The 24,344-nt window shown below is 35.6% G+C and overlaps 1 protein-coding gene across 5 annotated transcripts in view; it reads left to right on the forward strand.

Moving 5' to 3' along the window:
- The window catches only part of WDR7 (WD repeat domain 7), a 352,075-nt gene that overhangs the window by 92,622 nt on the left and 235,109 nt on the right, over positions 1 to 24,344 (forward strand). For all 5 annotated transcript variants that reach the window (XM_019463951.2, XM_019463944.2, XM_053902762.1 and 2 more), the window contains 2 exons: positions 9,016 to 9,785; positions 11,077 to 11,165. In XM_019463951.2, the coding sequence (XP_019319496.2) occupies positions 9,016 to 9,785; positions 11,077 to 11,165 (859 nt within the window). The remainder of the gene's footprint in view (positions 1 to 9,015; positions 9,786 to 11,076; positions 11,166 to 24,344) is intronic.

The following is a 24,344-nucleotide window of genomic DNA, read 5'->3' on the forward strand; positions in this document are numbered from 1 at the left end:
GTCTCCTGTTCATTTGCCGTTATTAGTCTTCGCTTTTTTTCTCTCGTCAAGTCGGCCTCCCAGAATATCCTCTCATTTCTGTTCATTCACAACTGTGTTAAGGGTTGGGAATACCCAGGAGGACATGTTAGATCCAGAGCACTTTTTCTTTTTTAAATAGTTTTTCCCCTCCCTTTTAACAGTTACTTTAATTGGTTGAGACTTTTCACGCATGTCTTTAACATTCATTTGAGATAAAATGAGCTGGGTTTTATTATCTGTTTTACCAGTGAAAGGGATACTGTTTTGTTACCTGTTTGCTGTTTGTGACATCTCTCTTTTATTTAGAAGACAGAAGAATCAATACAAGGGGCATGAAGTGATTCATGTAAAGGTTTGTCTAATGGGGGACTGGGGTGCCCTAGCGCCCAGGGCTCTTGGTCTTGTGAATCTGGTGACTTGGCCCTTTGGGAACAGTTACAACTCGATGTCTTTTATGCTGGTGTTGTGGAACCATCATGTGTTAATCTTCTAACCTCCTAATATATTAATACCATTTGGATATTATTGTTACTCAAACATTATCCAGTAAGATGTGGCCTGTAGAAATACCTTTAGAAGGTATTTTCTCTATAAAAGGCATGGCCTAAGTGTTTATATTTAATACTTTTGAGTGATCTACGTTTATTTATGTCTTGTGAAATAAATTACTGTATAGTATCAAACCTTAAAACCTCTCAGGTTAAATATCCCTTTTGGTTTATGCTTCTTAATATGCTTGTTAATGAAAACACATAGAGGGCCGTGAAATGACATAAGCTGAGTGTACTGTATCCATACCTTGTCATAAAATCTCCTATCCAAAACTAAATATTTAAGATAGTGTATTCCTTGTTTGGAACTTAAATGGCTGGATTCTGTTCCTGTTAGTATTAAGTAACAGCAATCCGACAGCAGAGGGCACCAAATACCCATTTCAGGCTTAACACATTTTCTTAATCCTTTCCACTTCCTCCCTCCCTCCCTTGCTACCTTTTTCCTAATGCAGTCGGCCCTTGAGCAGCACACGTTTGAGCTGTGTGTCCATTTATACGTGGATTTTTTTTTTCAGTACATACAGTGTAGTACTGTAAATGTATTTTCTCCTATGATTTTTTTCTAGCTTTATTGTAAGAATACACTATATGATACACATAAGCTACAGTATGTGTGAATCGACTGTTTACATTGTCAGTAATGGTCAACAATAGGCTATTAGCAGTTAAGTTTTGGGGGAGTCACAAGTTACACTTAGATTTTCTACTGCGTGCAGGGAGGAGGGGGCTCAGTGCCCCTCACCCCCATTTTGTTCAAGGGTCGACTGTAATTAAAACTGTTAACATTAAAACCATATATGTTTACAGGCGATAATGGGATTCTCCCTCAGCTAATTTTAGAACTTTTTTTTTTAATGTTTGTTTGTTTATTTTTGAGAGAGAGACAGAGAGACAGAGTGCGAGTGAGGAGGGACAGAGAGAGAGGGAGGCACAGAATCCGAAGCAGGCTCTGAGCTGTCAGCACAAAGCCCGACGCAGGGCTTGAACCCACAAACCGAGAGATCATGACCTGAGCCGAAGTTGGATGCTCAACCGACTGAGCCACCCAGGCGCCCTAATTTTAGAACATTTTTAAAGCACGTTTAGACATCAGTGTGTTTTTATTCATTGACTCTTTTGCATTTAACATTATGCCTCAGAATTTTCAGAAGTTATTTTAACATTCTTTATTCAATAGAATATCCTATCCATAATCAAGAATAATTTTTTTAAAGTTATTTCGAGAAGGGGACAGAGAGAGAGAATCCCATGCTGTTAGTGCGAAGCCCGACATGGGGCTTGAGCCTCTGAACCCTGAGATCATGACCCCATCCAAAATCAAGAGTTGGATACTCAACTGCCTGAGCCACCCAGGTGCTCCTAAAATTTTTATTTTTTAATTTTTCCTACCAAAATATTCTTAGGTAACAAACCAATTCTTTATATTATAGTTAGGAAATTAAAAATTATTTAGAACATGCATTGGAAATGACACATAATTATTTTGTAAAATATTATATTACTATTTGCCAAATACATATTTTTCCTATGTTCTATGTTAGGACTCAGTATTGATATTTATACAAACATGTATGTGAATGTGTTATATAACATTTCCTACTCCTGGTATCCTCAATCTCTGATTTCAAAGTGGATTCAGATTTTTTTTTTTTAAACCATGTATTCTTTTGCTTTGCACATTAGCATCAAAATCAGCTGGCATTAATCAACTTTCCATTTAGGTACAAATTTGGACTATTTTGTAATACAGATTGGACCCATGTTTTTTCAGGAAAAATAATAAATTGTTTTACTAGGTAATTTTAGAAATAGTCCTGAAAACTATGATGTTAAAAAATGGTTCAGAAATAAGTAAGTTTTTAAATCAGAGCCATTGAAGTGAATGAATGGTGTAAAGGTAAAGTTATTGCCAGTGTTCTGAATTTCTGGATAAAAGGACAGATGCTCAAAATATCATTGTAACGTTGGTTTTAGGGGACAAAGCTACCAAATGTTTCAGCAGACGTGATTTAACCTAGCATATATTCAAATCTATAATGATGACAATGTTAGATAACAAGAATACACCCACGTTTTCTCCTCTGCGGATTATAAGTTGTTTTCTTGTTGTGGGGGGGGAGGGGTGAGGGGGTGGGGGGCTGCTCATGATGTGCATATGTGCTCATGTACTGAAAATGACCCAGGCTCGAATAAGGATCAATCTCCTGATCATAGTTCTGTCATTTTCCTTGAGTTTTTCACTTGAGATACAGTTTTACCTGCTACTCTTAATGTAATTGCCACAGGTTCACTTTCAGTGATGAGCAAGCAATCCAATAATTTTTTCCTATTGCTGTGGTTCTGTAATATTTTAAGTCAATTTCTTTATTTAATACTTGAAATGGCTAAATGTGTATTTTCCCCTATACAGAAAACATAACATTGTAATAGGCTTACCACTTACAATGAAAATGTCAAGTATATGTTTTACTAGGTTTTTAAGTATGTTGTGTGTATGTATTTTGCATTTACCACTGAGTTTTACTAGCAGCTTTGAGACCATTTTATTTGTATATACTTTATAACTTAGCTTTTCTTGTTGCCCTTTTTCAGGTAAGTTTTGAAATTATTGCCTTGAGTACAAAGGCTTTATTTTCTTTCAAGCATCTTGCATATGATAGAAACTCCACAAATAGTTGTTGAATTTTATCTTCTGCCGTGATGATACAAAAGGGAATTTGCGAGCACACATTTCAAATGTTCTTAATAAAGGTGGCAGGCAGAGCAAGTGTACTAACGTTCCTGTTAAAGAATTTCCAGGATTAGGTAGCCAGTATGGGAAATGGCTAAGACTGTAAGATGATTGGAATGAATTACTTTGCTCTAGCCATGTACATTTTAGGATTAAGCCAAGGGACCCTTGGAGTTGGGTAGATGTTTCTCTTCATTTTCCTTCAGCTTATCTTAGTGTGACATATTAGAATATCTGACATATCTGTGATCAGCTCTGCTGTCTCCATGCACTCAGCTTAGTCTTACCCTCGCAACTTTGCTGGATATCTATATTTTATTGTAATAAGCCTTTAAGTCCTTAAAATCCGATGTCAGGTATTACAGGTCATATGCAGGACTTAGGGGATGAGTCATTTTCTCCTTCGTTCCTTCCATCTCCCTCTGTTCTCCTCTGCTTTTATTATTACCTTCTTCTTTTCTTTTACCCTCTTCTTCTGACTGTGGATTGCTCTTAGGTACAGTTTTTGTGACAATGACACAATCAGCAGCACTGAGAGGTTGCGATAAGAGGAGATGCACACAATCACATCTAGATATCATGGTACCAGACACTAGAAAACCTTTCAGTGGAGATCCCAGGGCGGATCTCAGGGTGCTGAAAGGGGCACATAGGTGGTTGACATCAGAGGAGAGAACTTAAAAGCCGATCTCATGTCCTCACTCTTGCCTTCTTTTTTCTTCAAGCCACTCTTGCCGCCTCAATAATTTCCTTAGCAAACATGTTTGGTTTTATATTCTTTGGTAGTAATGATCCCTCTTTCTCCTATTTTGTATTTTGAATTTTATAGATCTTTACTGGAAAGACAGTATTTACTAATGTACTGTGGGGGGCTCTTCGTGCCTGATGTTGTTATTACCTATTCCCTCATATATTGTGTCATGTGTGTCTAACTCATGCTAATATAAGATGATATTTTACCTTTTTCCCTGATAGAATGAACCTAATGCCTAGCCTAGTGCCTGGGCCATAAGCGACAACTTAGTATATGGTAGCTATCAATATTAATAATAATTTTCCTATCAATAATATATTAGGTATAATGTATCATAAATAACTTTATGCATCATTCAAATTAATGTCAGTAGGTACAAAGCATTAAGCATCGTGTTTGACATGACACTCAGCGTTTGAAAAACAAATACCAAGTACAGCGGTGTTAGGAATAAGAGGGTAATGTGCACATTCTTCAACCCATCCCACCTTCTGCATTCTCGGTATTGTTGCATACTTTTATGTTCCCTCATCTGCTTGGCTTCTGCTTCCTCCCAGTTCATATTCATGACTCTGGTCTTGCTTCTTTTTTGCCAACATTGCTGGTGGATGAACATTTATAAAATTAAATTTGGTCATGTTATTCTACTCTTTTAAAGGCTTTAGATGATAGTTCTCAAACTATACTGCATCAAGTTGTCTGGGGTTCTCATTAGGCAGGTTCCGATCTGTTCTGGTCTATTCATACTAATTCAGTAGGCCTGGTAGCAGTCCTAGGAACCTGCATTTCAACAAGCAACCGTGATGATTCTGAGAAAAGCATGCTCTAATGACTCACGAGCCTGCAAGACAAAGTTCAGCAGCCTCAGTGTGGACCTCTGAGCTCTAAGTGAACCGTCCTGTGCCTTCTTCATCTTGGTCATCTGGGGCTTCATCAGTATCCATCCTGTGATGTGCCCTGCCTTGGCCCTTTGTCACATTTTGCCATCTTTCTGTTCTTTCATGTAGCTCAAGTCACCCCTTCAGAGAGGCTGTCTCTGGGCACCCCAGGTAGAGTTGGTACTTTCTCTGTTGTCCCTTTTCGTACCTTGCAGTCCCCTTTCTTTATGGCACCGTTCTTACTACGTTGTCATAGCGGCTTTACACGCCATGGTCTAACTGTGAGGTGTGAGTTTCATCACTACAAAATCATCTCATTCGTTTTTGTATCTCCAGGGTCTTGCACAAACATAGGCAAATGCATAGCGAATTAAATACAGGATTGAAACCGAGACAGTCTTGATTTTTTAAATTCATCTTTTGTATAATATAAATTTATATTACTTATGCTCTGTAGGTTCTTAGGGTGCAATGTAGAAATAACGTTTATTTTCTACCTTCCTTTGAACATTATTCAGTTCAGAACAGAGGTTTAAACAAAGGAGGCAGAATTAGTAATGATTATGGAAATAATTTTTGGAAGAGCAGCCACTTGAGACTTCTTAAGATTTTTTTTTAATGGAGGTATAATTGACATACATTAGTTTAGTTTCAGGTTTACAATGTGATGATTCGATATTTGTATATATTGTGAAATGATCACCACAGTAGTTCTAATTAACATCTGGGAAATGCTTCTTGAAGGGTGGCTAAAGTAGGACTTGAGGGGCTGTGAGGAGAATGAGAAAAGAGCATCATCCTGGCACGAACGGTGCAGAGGTACAAACGCTCGAAAGTGCATGGTTCTGGAAGGTTCAAGTGGTTTAATTGGGTTGTGGTAGAAGATAATAGGGGTTGTGGTTAGAGATGACATTGGAGGAGCAGTAGTATATTTTGGAGGACACTTTATGCTTTGCAGAGAAGTTTTTGCTTTGCAAAGATGGTATCCTTGGGTTATAAAACACTATCGAAGCCCCTTCAGCTAGAAAGAAACATAGTCAGATGGGAGAAGGATGGAGAAAGAAGAGAGACGAGTTAAAGGGGATTTGTTACAATTTTATGATAGAAGAGTAGATTAACAATTTAAAATAATTTTATCAACTTTTTTTAATGTTCTTTGTTCATTCTGCTAGGTACTCTGATCAGGTTACATAAGATGAGTAAAACATAGTTCCCATAGAATACAGGAAAGTGTAAATATATAAAATAATTACAGCAATATAGCCAAGACGTACACATTAATGACGTATAGTAGATATAAAGTGTCATGGGAACTGAATTCATTGCGAAGTAACTTTCCTTGGGAGAATTCGGGGCTTGGTGGAGGAACAGGGGTTAGAATAGAACAAAGAAGAATATTTTGGGTAAAGGAATAAATAAAAGGAATAATGGGAATAATGGGGGAGGGACCGTGGTTATGGTGCTGGAGCCGATTTGTCAAAGCTGGAAAAGTACTCAGTGTCAAACTGTAATGGGCCTTGAATATTGTGCTGAAAGATTTTGTATTTCCTCCTAGAGTTTTGTTTTCTAATTATGAGCATCCTATATATTGGCTATATACCTTGTAACAAATATAGAGAAATATAAAGAAATAGTATTCTGTGATTCCATCCCAAAATGTTACTATGAAAATAATATATGACTATATACCTTTTAAGAAATATAGAGAAATGTAAAGAAAAGATATTCTGTAATTCCATCACAAAATGTTATTACTAACACTTTCATGTATTTCTTCCCAGTGTTTTTCACCATGCTCAAATACATATTTAAGCATTAAAGAAATGAAATGAGGGGTGCCTGGGTGGCTCAGTCGTTAGAGCGTCTGACTCTTGATTTCAGCTCAGGTCACGATCCCAGGGTGGTAGTATTGAGCCCCCTGTCAGGTTCCGTGCTGAGCCTGGAGTCTGCTTGAGATTCTCTGTGTCTCTCCCTCTGTCCCTTTCTCATTCATGTGTGATCTCTCCCTTAAAATAAATAAATTTAAAAAAATGAAATCAGAACCATACTGTGTGTGTGTGTGTGTATGTGTGTGTATAATTTTATCTCACTTAAAATTGGAACAGGAAATTTTGTCATGTGGTTAAATGTGCCCAGAAAGTATGATTTGTAGTGATTGCAGTATTTATTCTGTTATATGGCTACCCTTAAATTATTTACCTGTTTCCTTATTGTTAGATTACTTAGGTTTCAATTTAAAATAATGGCTACCATTTCACCGAGCATCTTTGTACATCAATCCTTGTCTGTATTTCTGACTATGTAAGATCGGGTTCTAGAAATAACTGCACTGGATCAAACAGTCTAAGGGCTTGCAGTGTATTTCGCCACATTGCTCTTCTAGAAGTTTCCTGTTTAAATTCATGCCTGCAGTATGTGGGTTTGACTTTCACTATACTCGTAGCTAAGTTAAGTAGTTTTTAGTGTTTACTGTGTGCTGATTTTATAAATGGTATCTTGTATCCATTTTGAGTTTATTTTTGTGTATGGTGTAAGAAAGTGGTCCAGGTTCATTCTTCTGCGTGTCGCTGTCCAGTTTTCCCAGCACCACTTGCTGAATTTTAACGGTTATTTCCCAGACAACTAGTTTGAGCTGGTTTTTCCCTATATTTATTGATTCTTTGTTTCTTTTACTGGGAGGTGTCCTTGATCTTTACGGTATTCCCCTTTTATTTGGGCATTAGTATTTTTCTTGCTGATTTTAAGAAATATTTGTATAGAATGTAACTCTATCAGTCTTATTTTTGGCACATCTTCCTGTTTCTTGCCTCTTGCTTTTATAGTAGTGAATTTTAAGTTTAAGTATGTTTAGAAAGCCCTTTCTCATCTTGAGATCAAATCTATTCATCTGTATTTTGACTTAGTTTTTAACCTGTATTTTCCAATTCTCTTCATAACCCATAATAGTGGCAGCTTTTTGACTGAAGAGTGATGTGATTGGATCTGTGCATCAGAAAGAAGTCTTGTGCCTCCAGGGAGGTGGACTGGAATAAGGAGAGACTAGGGGCAGTGAACCCTGCTGAGAGGAGAAAATAAGGGTCTGGATGTGGGAACACAATGGAAGGGGAATGATTCTCCACTGATGGTCTGGGAGGTACTGCAGTGGCAGGCTGGTCATCACATATTAAGATGAGGTGCTATGGGACATCTAGATACAAGCAGTGTGATTAGAGGATTAAAACTCCAGGAGGCTGGTCTGGCTGCTGATAGAAATTAGGGAGCCATCCGCATACAAGTGTTAGTCCTAAAGTGGAAGGAAGGATGAGTTTTCAAGGCAGCTGACTGAGAAGGGTGGTCAGAATTAGAAGGCTAACCGGGAAGGTGTTCTCCAGGAAGCTGGGAGAGCTTTTTATTTTTGTGATTTATGCTTTGTCACTCACCCAGCAAAAATAACAATGTCAGATACTCCAAAGAGCTCGAGGAGGAGTGGGACTGAGAGTTGCCTTGGATTACCCTGCTCCTTTCCATGTATTTGGAAATAGGGGCTGTAGGGGGGAGAGAGATCAGTGGAAGAGAGGGGCATGGTCAAAGGATAGCACTTTTTGTTAGAGTCTGGGTAGTCTTGAGCCCGTTGTCTGTTGAGGGAAAAGAATCTGTGAACAGGGAGAGTGTGAAGGAAAAGTAGAAGAAGGTGGAATTTGATGATACAGCAACTTAAAGGGATGAGTTGCCATGAGTGACAAGTGGCCTCTTCTGTCAGGTAGACCAGTAGTTCATTCCCAGAGACAGAATTTGCACAGAAGTTATTGAAACTATTTTTAGTCTGTTCTTTGAGGAAAAAAAACTCCCTGCTTAATAACAAAATTTTCTTGTTTTAAAAATGGACAGTTTTCTAATTATTTCAGCATAAAGTTCTCATATAAATTCATATCTTTTACATGCTGCCGATTGGCAAAGGTCGTGTGTTGCTTTTAATGATAGACGTACCTAAAAAGACAGCTTGATAAGCATTCAGATTCCACTATTTATTATTCATTAATGGATGTATGAAATTAAACGTTTTATATTATAACCATTTTTTTAAAATGTTTATTGCAGGGGAATTTACCTAAATATTCCCATAACTCCCTGATGGTTCAAGCAATAAAGACAAACCTAACAGATCCGGACATACATGTGCTTTTCTTTGATGTGGAAGCGTTGATTATTCAACTCTTGACTGAAGAAGCCTCTAGGCCGAATACCGCGCTTATTTCCCCAGAGAATTTGCAAAAAGCATCTGGCAGTTCAGACAAAGGGGGCTCTTTTCTAACTGGAAAACGAGCAGCAGTTCTCTTCCAACAAGTGAAAGAAACCATCAAAGAGAACATAAAGGAACATCTCCTTGATGATGAAGAGGAGGATGAGGAGATAATGAGGCAGAGGAGGGAAGAAAGCGATCCAGAATACCGGGCCAGCAAATCTAAGCCATTGACCCTATTAGAATATAATTTAACAATGGACACTGCAAAATTGTTCATGTCCTGTCTTCACGCCTGGGGTTTAAATGAAGTTCTGGATGAAGTTTGTCTTGATCGCCTTGGAATGCTGAAACCCCATTGCACAGTATCTTTTGGTCTCCTGTCTCGAGGAGGTCATATGTCATTGATGCTTCCTGGTTATAATCAGCCTGCTCGTAAACTATCACATGGGAAAGCGGAAGTAGGAAGGAAGCTGCCAGCAGCCGAGGGCGCAGGAAAGGGAACTTACGGAGTGTCCCGAGCCGTCACCACCCAGCATCTACTGTCTATCATATCTTTGGCAAATACGTTAATGAGTATGACCAACGCAACGTTTATTGGTGATCATATGAAGAAGGGTCCTACCAGGTGTGACCATGATAGTCTGATTTTATTATCACATTTCAAAAAAACGAACAAAACAAAAACCCTGTTTTATTTTTCTCGCTGTTTGTTTTTATTTTTTTGGCTCTCCCCACCTTAACATTATTGTATTATCTCAGTGTTTCCCTTTTAAATTTTAAAACACAATATGCATGATTTAAAGCATGACAAAATTGCACAGTTTAACCTTCACTCAGATACAACGTAGCTATTCCAAAAAAGTTTTGGAACAAGGGAGTAGGTATCAGTTCAGCTTTAATGAGTGAATTATAGACTAGGTCTTTGGTGAATATAATCTTGGGATTGTAGCTACCTAAAGTTTGCATTGATACTTAATTCAAAATGTGTATTTGAAATGCTTCTTCTCTTTGTGACATATATAATGAAAGATAGGTGTTCAGTAATTGGCTTCAGAATTTTGTGAGAAGTATGGTCAGAATTTTTCAGTTGGAAAAGAGAAAACAGCTTTTAATTGTAGGAGAGTATTATTTTAGTATTTCAGGAATGCCTAACCTGATTTGCTATTACCTATTTTCCAGAAGTCATGAAGATTGCTTTTGAAACTGGTTTTATTATACTTTATTGAGAGTTGATCATATTGAGAAATTTTAAAAAATCAAATACTTAAGTAGTACTTACCTTGTAACTGGTTCTGTTGCAAGTACTTTATAGACACTATCTCATTAATGCTCTTAACCCTGTAAGGTAGGTACTTTTATTATCCTTTTACTGCAGATAAGAAAACTGAGACTCAGGTCAAGTAATGTGTCCAAGGTCACACAAGTAGTTAAGTGGTAGAGCTAGAATTCAAAATGAGACACATGGCCTCTGGAGTCCAAGATTTCTCATGCCTTACTTCCTTTTTCAGATTTTAAGGATGAATTCTTCTAAACTCAAAGTATTCCACGAATTCGTTTGACCAGTGATAGAGGAAGGGCTGAAATCTCAGCATGCTAATTGAAGAGTGAAGGACTAATTATGATATTTATTTGTCAGTGGTAGCACATTAAGCTATTCATAAATATTCCTTAAACTAGCATAAAGCACAGATTGTAGTTGTCAAACTTTTACTTGATATTTGCTAATCATTTAATATATTGAAATTTGAAAAGGAAAATGTTAATAGGTACGACGCAGGAAAAACCATTGGTTTTTGAAAAGTAAATTGAAAATGTTCTGTATGTGTTTTGCAATTCATTTGGGACTAGGAAGTTTAATATTTTAAATGGTTTCAGATTTATGAAAGTATATATATATTTTCTTCTTCTTTTTAAAGGCCACCTCGACCAAGCACCCCAGACCTTTCTAAGGCAAGGGGTTCCCCTCCAACTTCCAGTAATATTGTGCAAGGACAGATTAAACAAGGTAAAATTAAATCTTATTAAGTAATTGACCTGACATTTCAGCTGTAGGAACTCAGGAGGCATAGCTAATGTGTAATCATAACATTTTGTTTGTCTCACATTGTTAAAAGGGAGAAAAGTTGTTATATTCCAGATGTAAATGTGGATAATTAAGGTGTCAGTTAAAAATAAATCAGGTTTATTTAGAAATTGATAAATGAGCATATTTCACATAATTTTATTGTACTGTCTTTGACCTAATTTTTATGCATTAGGGGCACCTTAACTTGACAACACTAGTGTGTTAATTGTGTGTGCTGAGTTTAAAAGTGATACCTATTTTTAAACTACATTTAGAAATGTTGAAATTCACATTTTCATACTGTAGCTCTTCTGCTCTTTACCAGGGGCTCATGCCTTGTAATCCACAAGTGGAAATCCTTTCTTTTTGTTTACATTATTATATACTTTAACTTTTGTCTATAGCTTTCTTTTTCAGTAGGAGGTGGAAGTGAATGTTGCGTTTCTTTTCCATTATTATCTTTTATATTCATTTTAAGAGTAGCAAATGAGGCAACCAGAGTTGGGGGTCAGGTCTGCTGAGAGTTTCCCTTCAGGCCGAGCGTTAATGCTGGCTCTCAGAATGTGATAGAAGTGAAGAAGTGAGCAGGAGATGGGATGCTGAAGGTTCTGCTTGTAAATGCTGACTTTCAGGGTCTTCTTTTTTCCATAGGTTTTGTTTTTGTTTTGTTTTTTCGGGTTTAAAGAGTCCATGAATAGTTCTACAAGATTTGTTAGATAAACAATAGGCCTCCAACTTTTTATCTACAATTTTTCCCTTCCCTAGGACAAGTACTTTTTTCTCTCTTAGCTTATTATTTAGTATTTACTGTCTTTAAATATATGCCCGCTTTTCAGTTTAAGTACTTGTCTATTGGCTTCCCATTATGGAAGAAAAGCTCCCGCATTCTCAACTCCCTCCCATCCTTTATTCCAACCCTACGTATTCACCCCTCTTGTTGCCCTTCCTCTGATTAAACTTGATGTAAACTATTATAACTGTGTGTTATAGAAAAGTTTTGGTTGGACAGCTTTATACTTGTGTATGTGTGAAATATATGTACAGAAAAGTGCACAGAACAGAAATATCTAGCTCAGTGAGTCCTTTTACATGCTGAACACTCTTGTAACTATGGCGTTGGACAAGAAATCGAACTTTGCCAGGGCTCCAGAAGTTGCTGGTATGTTCCCTCCCAATCATATGCCCCCTTCCAAAGGTCACTACTATCTTGACTTCTGGGAAATTCCTTCTTTTCTTTCCTTTATAGTTATACCCATCTAAGTTTAAATCCCTAAACACTATTTAATTTTGTCTGTGTTTTGAATTTTATATAAATTCAGTCAGGCGTGGAGTTATGTATCGTTTTGTATTTGGCTTCTTTTGTGAGATTTATCGATGATGTTGCATTTGACTAAAGTTTATTCATTTTCATTGTTCATTTTTATTGGAGTAGTGTATTCTGTTGAATGAATAGACCACAGTTTCTCCATTTTCCTATCAATAACCATTTGAATTATTTTCAGTTTTTGTTTTTCATAAATAATTCCATGAACATTCTTGCATTTGGATCTTAATGTACCTTATGAGTACTTCTGTTGTGTCTATAACTAAAAGTGGGATTTCTGCATATGTTTATCTTCAGCTTTAGCAGATGTTGTCATGTCTTCCTAAGTGAGTGACTAATACGGATCCTTCAAAATGGCTAATGTGGAAAAGATGGAAAATGCTGCATTGGCTAGGATATGGGGCAAGAACTCCCATACACCACCGGTGAGATATGCTGGCCAACCCTGAATATTTTCCATCTTTTTCACTTTAGCCATCTTGGTGTGTGTATAGTAGGCTCTCGTATGTTTAATTTACATTCCCCAGTTTCCATTAAGGTCGAACACTTTTTTGTATGTATATTGCTCATATTTATATGTTCTTTTGTGAAGTGCCTGTCCAACTTGTGTATCTATTAGGTTGTCTTTAAAAACATGACTTGTAAGGGTTGATCTGTGACTGTCCTTAATATGAGCCCTCTGTTATATGTAAATATTTATTTGCCTTTCATGCCTATCTTTGAAATTCAGCACTCTCCATTTCAGTGGAATGTAATATAACATTTTTTTTTCATTTATGATTAATATTTTTGTGTCCTGTTTAGAAGTTACCCTGATATCACGAGGCCATTCTGTCTTAGGAGATTTTTTGTTTTCCCCTTTTTATTTAGATCTCCAATCTGCCTAGAATTCAGTTCTGGGTATAAAGGGAAACAGGGGTCCTGTTTCGTTTTTTTCCTCCATATGATACCATATTAGTCAAGCATGATTTATTAAAGAGACGATTCATTCCCCACTGCTTTGCAGTGCCACCTTTGGCATAAATAAAATGTTCTTGGAGAGAGAGAGAATCCCAGGCAGGCACTGACAGTGCAGAGCTCAACGCAGGGTTTGAACTCACAAACCTCACAAACCATGAGATCATGACCTGAGCGCTTAACTGACTGAGGCACCCAGGCGCCCCCATTAAATATTCTTCGATTTGATTTGTTCCTGGGACTGTTTGTGCCCATTGATTTGCTTGTGTATCCTTGTGCCTTAATTACTGTAGCTTTGTAATAAAACTTGGTATTCAGTAGATCAAGTCTTTCCACCTTATTCTTAAATCATGTTATGGCTATGCTTGTTTCTTTGAATTTCTCAGTTGTCAGTTTAAAGCTAGTTTGTTAATTGTTACAAAAACCTGTTATGATTTCAACTGCCATTTTATTGAATTTGTAGATGAGTTTGGGGAGAATTAGTATCTTTGTGGGATTCATTCATTCAGTATATTTAACATATTCAACTCAGCCCTATTCCTATTTTTTTTAGGTCTGATATAGCTATGTTAACTCTTAGAGTTTTCTGTGTAGAGGTCTTACATACTTTAGATTTATTCCTAGATATGGATTTTAAAAATATTCTTGTAACTGGTATTGAATATTTTGTTTTCTGTGCCTCTGGCACAGAAATGCAGATGATTTTTGTATATTGACCTTGTATCAAGCAGTCATGCTAAATGCAACTATTGTTTGTAATACTTTATTTGTAGATTAGTTGGATTATATGGACAGTCATATGGGATACTTTTTCTATTCCCAATGTTTTCCCAAAGGGAAAATGTCTAAGCTTTCATAATTCTGATATTTCCCATATGCTTCTTACTGGTAATCTCTAAGAAATTAACTCTCCATTATTCCTTTGCTAAGTGTTTATCTTCAGTGTATGTTGGGTTTTATCATGCTTTTTCTATCTTGAGATGAATATATAATTTTTCCTTTTAATCTGTTGTGATGCATTATTGTCTTATATAGTTGCAGTGTGTGTATGTATATATATATATATGTATGTATATATACATATATATATGTGTGTATATATATATATACATACATATATATATATATATATATATATATACATATATGTATATAATTTTTTTCCCAGAAGAAAGTTGTCCTTTCTTCTGATGCCCTTATAAAGTATTACATTACTCAAGTTTCAAAAAGTTGATTAAGGGATCTTTCCTCCTTTTCTATTTTCAGGTAGAATTTGAATAAGATTGGCATTATCTCTTCCATAAATGTGCAGCAGAATTGGTTGGATTTAGATCTAGAGGTTTTTTTGGTGGGCAGTTTTTAAATTCTGGGTTTAATTTCTCTCATTGTCATGGGACACTTCAAATTTTCTGTTCTTGTGTCTGTTTCATTAATTCATAGTCAGTGATTTTTCCAGTTCTTTTAAATTTGCTGTCCTAGGAAAATATCTTATCTTTTAAATTTCTTTAATATCTGTAGTGATGTCACCATTTTTATTTCTTATGTTAATCATTTGTATCTTCTTTCTTTTTTTCGATCAGTCTCATCAGGGGCTTATGGACCTTATTAGTTATTTTAATGAATCCGCTGTGTCTTTGTGTATCCTTTCTAGTGCATATTTTTTCCAACTTCACTGAAGTCAGCTCTTCTACATTCTTTGGATTTAATAGGCTTTTTTTTTTTAACTTTCTAACATGGGTGGTTACTTACCAATTTTTATCCCTTCTTTCTTCAGAGAATATGCCCAAAATAATGTCATCTGTGAATAAAGGCAATTTTACTTCTTTTGAGACAGTGCATTTTATTTTTCTTACCTTATTGCACAGATAAGGAGTTAGAGCATGATGTTGAATTGAAGAAGTCAGAGTAGACATCTTTGCCTGTTCCCAACCATGGGTTAAAGCATTCAGTCTTTATTAAGTATGATGTTAACTGCAGGTTCTTCTTAGATGAGGAGGATGTTAAGGAAGTTACCTTCTCTTCTCAGTTTGTTGAGAAATTTTTTATGATGTTAGATTTGGTCACATGGTTTTTCTGCATCTTTTGAAATTAACAAATGAGTTTTCTCCTTTACTTTCTTAAGACAAAGTACATGAACTTTTGAATTTTAAAACAACCTTGTGATCCTAGGGTAGACCACACTTGGTCATGATGAATTATTCTTCTACTGGATTGTTGGATATAATTTCCTAAAATTTGTTAAGAGTTTGTTACATTTATGAGGGATTTTGGTCTACAATTTTCATTTCTGTTAATGTTCTTTGTTCAGTTTTGTAACAGTATAATGGTGGAGTTAGCATGTTATCCTTTTGTGTGTGTGTGTTTTCTGGAAGGGTTTGTGTAGGAATGATACTATTTCTTAGTTGTTTGATATAATGCACTAGTGAAAGTATGTAGACCTGGAGTTTTCTCTATGGGAAGGGTCTTAACTGCAAATTTGGATGTTTTAATAGATTAGGGTTATTTAGATGTTTTTCTTTTTTAATTATTATTTCATCTTGAGTGAACTTTGGTAGTTTGTGTCAAAGTTATTGGCAAAAAGTTTAATATTCTTTTATTTTTCTTTTAATATCCTATATGTAGGATTTGAAAAGATATCCCCTCTCCCATTTCTGTTATTTATAATTTATGAATTTTCTTTCTTTTCCTGAGTAGTCTAGCAGTGATTGTGGATTTTTTTTATTCCTCCTTGCATCTGTATATTAGTTTTTGCTTCATGTTTTATGAATCTCTCTTATTAGGCACATAAACCTTTAGAATTGTTATTTCTTACTGACTTTTTTTTTGTTTTTACTTGTCTCATGAAATGATCTCTTTATCCTTGATAATATCTTTTGCTTTTGCTTTGAAAATCTACTTTGTTTATAATAATATAACCATTTTAGCATTTTTTGGTTACTATTATTAGCATGGTGTATATTTTTCCATCCTTTTACTTTTCACCCATTTTGCATCTTTACATTTAAAGTGTGTTTCTTTATAGACAACATGGCCTGCTTTTTAACTGTAGTGTTTAAACCACTTACATTTAATGTGTTTGTTGACATGGTTAGGTTTGAGTCCATCTTTCTGCTCTTTTTTCTCCTTGTCTCATTTGTTCTTTGTTCCTTCTTTTCCTTTTTCTGCTGTTTTTCAGATTAATGGAATTTTTTTTTTATTATATCACTTTATCTCCTTTATTGGCTTATAAGCTAAATTTTTGTTATTTTAGTGGCAATTTTAGAGTTTCTAGTTTACATAGATCTTTAACTTATCACAGTGTGCCTTTAAGTGGTATTATTACCATTTAACATTTAAAAAAATTTTTTTAATGTTTATTTTTGAGAGAGAGTGAGTCGGGGAGGGGCAGAGAGAGAGAGGGAAGGAGGGAGACAATCTGAAACAGGCTCCAGGCTCTGAGCTGTCAGCATAGAGCCTGACACGGGGCTCAAACTCTGAACAATCAAAGATCATGACCTGAGCCAAAGTTGGATGCTTAACTGACTGAGCCAGTCAGGTGCCCCTACCATTTAACATTAAATATAAAAATTGTAAAATGTTTTACTTGCATTTTTTACTTCCTGGCCTTTGTGCGATTTTTGTCTTGTAATTTACATTTTTGTATATTATAAACCTTAAATATCACTATTATTTAATAGTCAGTTGTATTTTATGGAGATTTAAATAGACAAAGACCATATATATTTACCTATGTAATTACCATTTTTGCTGCTCTTCATTCCTTTGTATAGATCTGGATTTTTATCTGGTATAATTTTTTTTTTTTTTTTTCTGTCTAAAGTACTTGCTTTAACATTTCTTGTAGTGAAGGTCTGCTGTTCTTTCAGCTTTATGTCTGAAAACATCTTTATTTGCTTTTGACTTTGGAAGATATTTTTTTGGTATAGAATTCTACGTTGACCATTTGTATCTTTCAGTACTTTAGAAATGATAGTTTATTGTCTTCTCATTTGCATTGTTTTTAACAAGAAATCTGATGCCATTTGTATCTATCTCTGTATATAACTAACATTTAAAAAGTTTTTTTTACTACTTGTTGTAAAGATTTTCTCTTTATTTGGTTTTGAGCCATTTGTTTATGAGGCTTCTTGGTGTAGTTTTATGTTTCTTGTGGTTGCGGTTTATTAAGCTTATTTTTGTAGTTTTTATTAAGTTAAAACATTTCTCACCATTATTTCTCCAACTAATCTTTCTTTTCTCTCCTCTCTTCTCTCTTTATTGGACTCAAATTATATGTACATTAGGCCACTTGAAATTGTTTCATAGCTCATTGATGCTTTATTTTTGGATTTTTTTCCTCTCTGTGTTTTGATTAGGTAGTTTCTGTTGCAATGTCTTCAAGTTCATTCATATTTTCTAGCAATATCCAAACTGCTATTAAGCCCAATCAGTGTATTTTTCATCTCAGATATTATGATTTTCATGTTCACAATTTTGAATTGGGTCTTTTTGTTTATATTCTCATTGTCTCTATGTAACTTTTTTCAATATATGAATTACAGTTATAATAACTTTTTAAATACTCTTATTTGATAATTTTGACATCTCTGTCAGTTTGGGGTTGTTTTTAATTGACTTTTCCTCTCCTCATTATGGACTGTACTTTCCTGCTTCTTTGTGTGCCTGGTAATCATTGTTAAGTGACAGATATTTGAATTTCACCTTGTTGGGTACTGAATATTTTTATATTGTTATAAAAAAATTTTAAGCTATATTCTGGATGCAGTTAAGTTACTTGGAAGCAGTTTGATCTTTTTCTGGTCTTGCTTTTATGATTTGTTAGGTGGGTGTGGAGTCATGTTCTGTCTAAGGCTAATTTCCCATTACTCGGGCCAGACCTTCCTGAGTATCTGGTACCCCATGAATTCTGAATTTTCCAGTCTGGCTAGTGGGAGCAACACACATATACTTTAGTAGTTTCCTCACACACATGAACTGATTGTGCTCTGCTGAATATTTGATGGGGACCTCTGAAGAACCTTGATCTTTGAAGTTCTCTTCTCTTCCTGTGGATTCTGGCTGCTCTGGTTTCCTGAGACTCTCAGCTCTGTCTCCTTAGCTCAGGGAAACTGTTGGACTCTTCCTAAATCCTCTTTCCTATATGTTGGTCTAGAAACTCCCAACAAGGCAATAAATGGGGGTAATCATAGAGCTGTTTGTCTCCCAACTCCTCACTTTTAGTCCATCATCATTTGATGTCCAGTGGCTTGAAACTATTGGTTTTTTATGTATTTTTTGGGTGGGGGTTATTTTAGATGGGATTATAAGTCTATTTCATGTTACTCCATCTTGGCCAGAAGTGGAAGGTCCTCTCCCTTTACTTTAAACATTTTTTTTTTTTTAGTTTATTTATTTATTTTGAGAGAGAGAGAGAGAGGAGGAGAGAGAAAGAGAGCGAGCGAGCACATGGGAGGGTCAGAGAGAGGGAGGGAGAGAATCCCAAGTAGACTGTGCGCTGTCAGTACAGAGCCCCATGTGGAGCTTGAACCCATGAACCATGAGATCATGACCTGAGCTGAAATCAGGAGTCGGATGCTTCACTGACTCAACCACCCAGGTGCCTCCAAAATGTTCTAAATATACTATTACTTCATAAAGTAAATATTCTTTTATTTTTTTAATGTTTATTTATTTTTGAGAGAGAGAGACAGAGCATGGGCATGAGCATGTGCAGGGGAGGGGCAGAGAGAGAGGGAAACACAGAATCTGAGGCAGGCTCCAGGCTCTGAGCTGTCAGCACAAAGCCTGATGCAGGGCTTGAACCCATGAACTGCAAGATCATGACCTGAGCTGAGGTCGTATGCTTATCCAACTGAGCCACCCAGGCACCCCAAGGTAAATATTCTTTATGTTACATAGTGTTGTAATATTTTTATAGCCATTACTTCAGGGAGAAATGGAAACGGGTTCACAAAGCTAAAAGACTGACTTAAAATATGGTTAGTTATGGAGGTATGATTAGGATACAATAGCACCTTTTAACTCTAGATCTGTGCTTTTTCTACAATAACACGTATTTTTGTTCTAAATCCACTGAAAATATCATCCAGATTATACAGTACAAATCAGTGGCAGGCCACACTCTCCTTCATTTAATTAGTTTAGAGCTTCATTTGAGACCAGTGCCTGTTAGAGATTTTATTTGTTGTCCTCATCATTACCATCTTCATTATCATTCTTTATAGTTGATGTTTCTTCTTGGATGACAGTTTTCTCCCTCTGTAACCATAGCAGCAGATACAAGGGGTCCAGCGTAATTTGTGACATTGTCACGATACATTGTGTACTTCACCACCATTACAGTATTCAGTTTACTCACTTGGTCAGTTCTGAGAATGTTACAGTAGGAAAGCTTTAATGTTGCTTCTCTCATAAAGCATCATGTTTTGAGAGTGGTGAAGAGAATTGAGTCTTTTTCTAAAGCATTTATTTAAGGTAGACTTAGGAGTTTCCATTTGGAATAGCACAGACGCTTATCTTTTAAAGTAAATAAAGGTTAGCAACGTGTAGTGAGAGTTATGGTAAAATATTTTAGGATGGCATCAGGAAACCCACTTTCTATTTGAATATTGAAAATATGGAGTAATTATCTCTTTAACAAAAAAATTGTTGAGCACTTTTTTCTCCAAACATCTCTATTTAGGACATTAGAAAGATTATTCTGATGTATACTCTCTTAAGTAGTGTGTGTGTGTGTGTGTGTGTGTGTGTGTGTGTGTGTGTGTGTGTGTATCTATATATCTATATATCTATATCTATATCTATATCTATATCTATATCTATATCTGTATCTGTATCTATATATCTAGTAGATAACTCATGAACATAAAACAACCAGTTTAGGATAAGAAGTGGTCAGAGAATGGACAAAAGCTCTGAGTTCTTGGACTACAACAGTTAGGGTATTATATTTCGTCTTTCTGCTCTGACTTCTCTTACCTTGGTTTTCTTTTAAACCTTTTCCTCTCCTTATGTTTTCTTTTCCTGACTCCCACTGCAGTGCACATTGACTCACAATCCATTTTTCAAGCTGGATTGCAAACATGAATATGCTCCTTTTCGATAAACTGTCACTTACATGTCGGCTAATACTTGTTCAGCTGCAAAATAATCTATACAGAGTAAAGACTTTAGCTGGGGATTGGACCTTTCATAGACATTTGGATCTGAGAATAAAGATGATCTGGAGAGTTCAGCTAACATAATTTCTCATACACATTATCAGGGTATTTCATTGGAAAATAATTTCTTCACAGGAGGTTTATTTTGTCTAGCAGTGGGCTTGTTAATTCAGTCTTTGCCAATAATTAACATTTATAGACAAGTCATGTACTTTTTGATAGAGACAGTTTTTATTTATTAGATACTCAATTGTGTGCTTTATAAAACATCTCACTTGAGAAAGGGATCAGAGATGTCAAACTAACTTTTTGTTCATGGTTATACAGCCCTAAATCTGCCCATCGCTTTAGGCTTCTCTACATTCTGACGTACTGTACTTCTCTTGATCAATTCAGTAATCTCATGGCATAAGTCTTTGGTCTGTGTCTCTAGTGCTTATCTTGATTGTGGCCCTGTGTCTATGCTGGTAGTTGTGTCTTTACTCAGTGGTAGGTGTGGAAGCAAATCTAAGCAATTTAAGGTTCTAAGGTTATGTAACGATATCTGCTGTTTTATTTTTCAGAAATGTATTTAATTTAGGTTGTCTAAACTTGAAGTAGGAAGTAGTCATTGTTAAATTATTTCAGGAATCATTTATGTAAATTACCCAATAATTTCTCACCATCTTTTTCCAGGGTCTATAGCAAGAAACATATATGGAGTACATATATCAGGTTATTGGATGGACCTGAAGACTCCTTAAAATTTTGTGTTTGAATTTACATGCCTTTTAATAAAAATTGGCATGTAACTTTGGTCTTTGGAAGCTCAAAGGACAGACTTTTGTTCTTTCTGTTCACTAATTTGGCACAAGTGCTTTGAACAGTGACTGGTACACAGAAGGTACTCAATAAATACTTGAATGAATGGATCTATAGATACCTTCTCTCTATGTTTCTAGTGTCAGTATGTCAGTAACTAGGTGCTGAATCTACAAGGCTGACATAACAAATCTCTGCCTTCAAGGAGCTTCTATGTAACGGAGGAGATTCAGACAAGTGTAATTTATGATAATATTTTAATTAGTTATTTGCTTTTCCTGCCAGACTCTCAGTAACCAAGTAACTTTGGCTAATCTTTATGAGACTTTGTATGCTTAGCCCAATATCTGACACATAGTAGGGGCTTATTGTTAATTAAATGAAATAGAAAATTTTAATAGCCTTACTTTCACTGCAGTAAACTTCAGACTCTTCCCCCCAGCCCCCATTGTTTTGGGTCTTAGCTCATTTATGTATTTTGGATATTAGTAATGAAGGAGACCTTTTACAGAAGTGGAATTTTTAAACATTTTTTTAAGTTTTATTTTTTGAACACTGGCTGGAGTTATAGGCCAAGTCATTGCGTCTGAACTTATTCCAAGTCTGATATAATCCAGTGGTGATCTATAGGTTAAGTAGAGTTACTATTTTTCAAACATTATCAGCACTTGTTATTTTGCCTTGATGTATGTCTGTCAGAACAGCATCTTGGGCTGTTAATTCGTTCTGCTTTACGGTAGGTGCTTATCCTCTCTATTTCCTGGACCTTTGTACTTCCTTATTGCCGTTAGACTTTTTGTGCTCTTTCTCCATGGTGTTTTAAGGACACCCTTTTTTCTGTAGACTGCTTGATCAACAATTTATCCTAATGCTTCATGTTGATTTAAAAGATGATGAGAATGCTCAACTCCCTGAGACATAGAAGTGTAGACATAAAGGAAGTTTATAAAAGGGCAGATGTTACTCTAAGATTCTCTCTTGGATGGAAGACTTAGTGTGGAACGCCTCCTTCTCCTCTATCCACCCCTCTCCACGCTTCATGATTATCACACAGCTCTTTAGATAAAGTGATTCATTATTAAATAGTGTTCGTTTTTATTAGTGTTAAGCTTTGGAAAAACTTCTTTAAGCATTGCGTTTGGTTTTACAGAAATCTTTATCTTCTAGATTTCTTTTTTCCGCCTAAAAAATGTATTGAAAGGGCTATTTGTGTTCTTGTACCAGGAGGCCAATGAGGTTTAGACCAATAACTTGCTACCTAAAGTAAGTTCACTTTCTGTCCTTGATACATTCTTCATGTCACAATGGCAGTAGGGAACACTGGAATTCAGAGTCCGATTTCATATGAAGACTGAAATAGGCTTATTCAAAAACAGAAAACCCTGGGTATCGTACATGTATATATGCTATCTAATGGAAAGCGAGAGCGCATGTGTGCACGTGTGTGTTAACCCCATGGGTTCGTTTATCTTTGCCTATCTGTTCATGTGATAGTAAGTAGTCAAAGAGGCTCTTAGCTGCGAAATTAAGGAAATTTCCTAGGTAAACTAATAGAACTTATGCCACTTCTGTCATCACTGGAAGTTGCATTGAGACTTTGCCCTTAAGTTTTACTAAATCCTTAATAAGAGAAAGCCAGTTGATCATTATCATTGCCGCTTTAAGAAACCAAATGCTCATTTATGCTTTATGGTATAAATTTTTAATACTCAGTGCTACATATGACCTCTTCAGATTTTTATTTGTCATTAAATCTTGAGCTTTTTATTTTAGAAGTAGTACTTTTTAAATTTCTGTTGCTGATTTTTTTTTCTGTGTGTGAACAGTTTTGCAAGCTCAAGTAGAATTTGAGTATTCTCAATTAATTATGAAAGTAGTTCTAGATTCTGCAGTTTTAGTTATGAAGTAGGCTGAATGAAATATTTTTTGGTGATGCAGAGATTTTTAAAAACAAACTTACATATATTATAAAAATAAACTTACATTTATTGAACATTATTCTATTAAGACCTATTATTACTTATTCTAGCAGTTTCCTCAGTAGCATTTCTGCTTTCCTTTATGCTGTGACTTAGAGAAGATGTGCTTTTGTCCCACTACTTATTTGTCCTGGCTAGGGTAATGCTCACTCTGTCCTGCAGTTTTATTCATTTGTATTGAATTTCCTCACGTTCTAATTCTGGTGTCCTCTCACTTAAGAGAAAAATCAGATACAGTTACCACAGCCTTTTGAAGGATGATGATAATTTCTCCTTTTCTATAATTTCTCTTAAAAAGGAAAAAAGTCCCACTTGTTGAAAATCACCAGAGGAACTTTGTCAACAATTTTGGTAGCATGAAAGCTAAAGCCTGACAATTTTCTCTTCGCCAACCAGGCTTGCCAACTTTTTTGCATAAGGAAGTGAATATTTTCTAGGCCATAATAACTGAATTCGTAATTAAAAATGATTTAAAAAATGAAAGATTTATTAAGTGGAACATAGAAATATTTGAGATTTCTTTATAAGATTACAATAGAATTCTTGAAGATCTTATGAAATATGCAATTAAAAGCTCTGTGTTTTTCATAAACATAACATTATAAAGTCATTTTAATTTCATAAGGAACAAAAAACAGGCCTGTGATAATAAAAAAAATATATAATTTCCCAAATGAAACTTTCATATGTGCAAGATGTGCTTCTTAGGGTTTATGGAGTTGGATTTCCTGCTTTTTATTACTGTTCATGTGCTTCTCTTAGTTGTGCTGTTTACCACCTCACGCGTGCCTGATTGACATTATGACGCATTTGTGTGGAAATTATGAAAAGTTGTTTTCATGCAGCTGTCCTGTAGCTACAAAGGAACTTCACTGCATGAAAAACAAACATATCATTC

The sequence above is a fragment of the Panthera pardus genome, unplaced genomic scaffold (assembly GCF_024362965.1).
Source record: "Panthera pardus isolate Hobbes unplaced genomic scaffold, ASM2436296v1 HiC_scaffold_15, whole genome shotgun sequence".
NCBI lineage: Eukaryota > Metazoa > Chordata > Mammalia > Carnivora > Felidae > Panthera > Panthera pardus.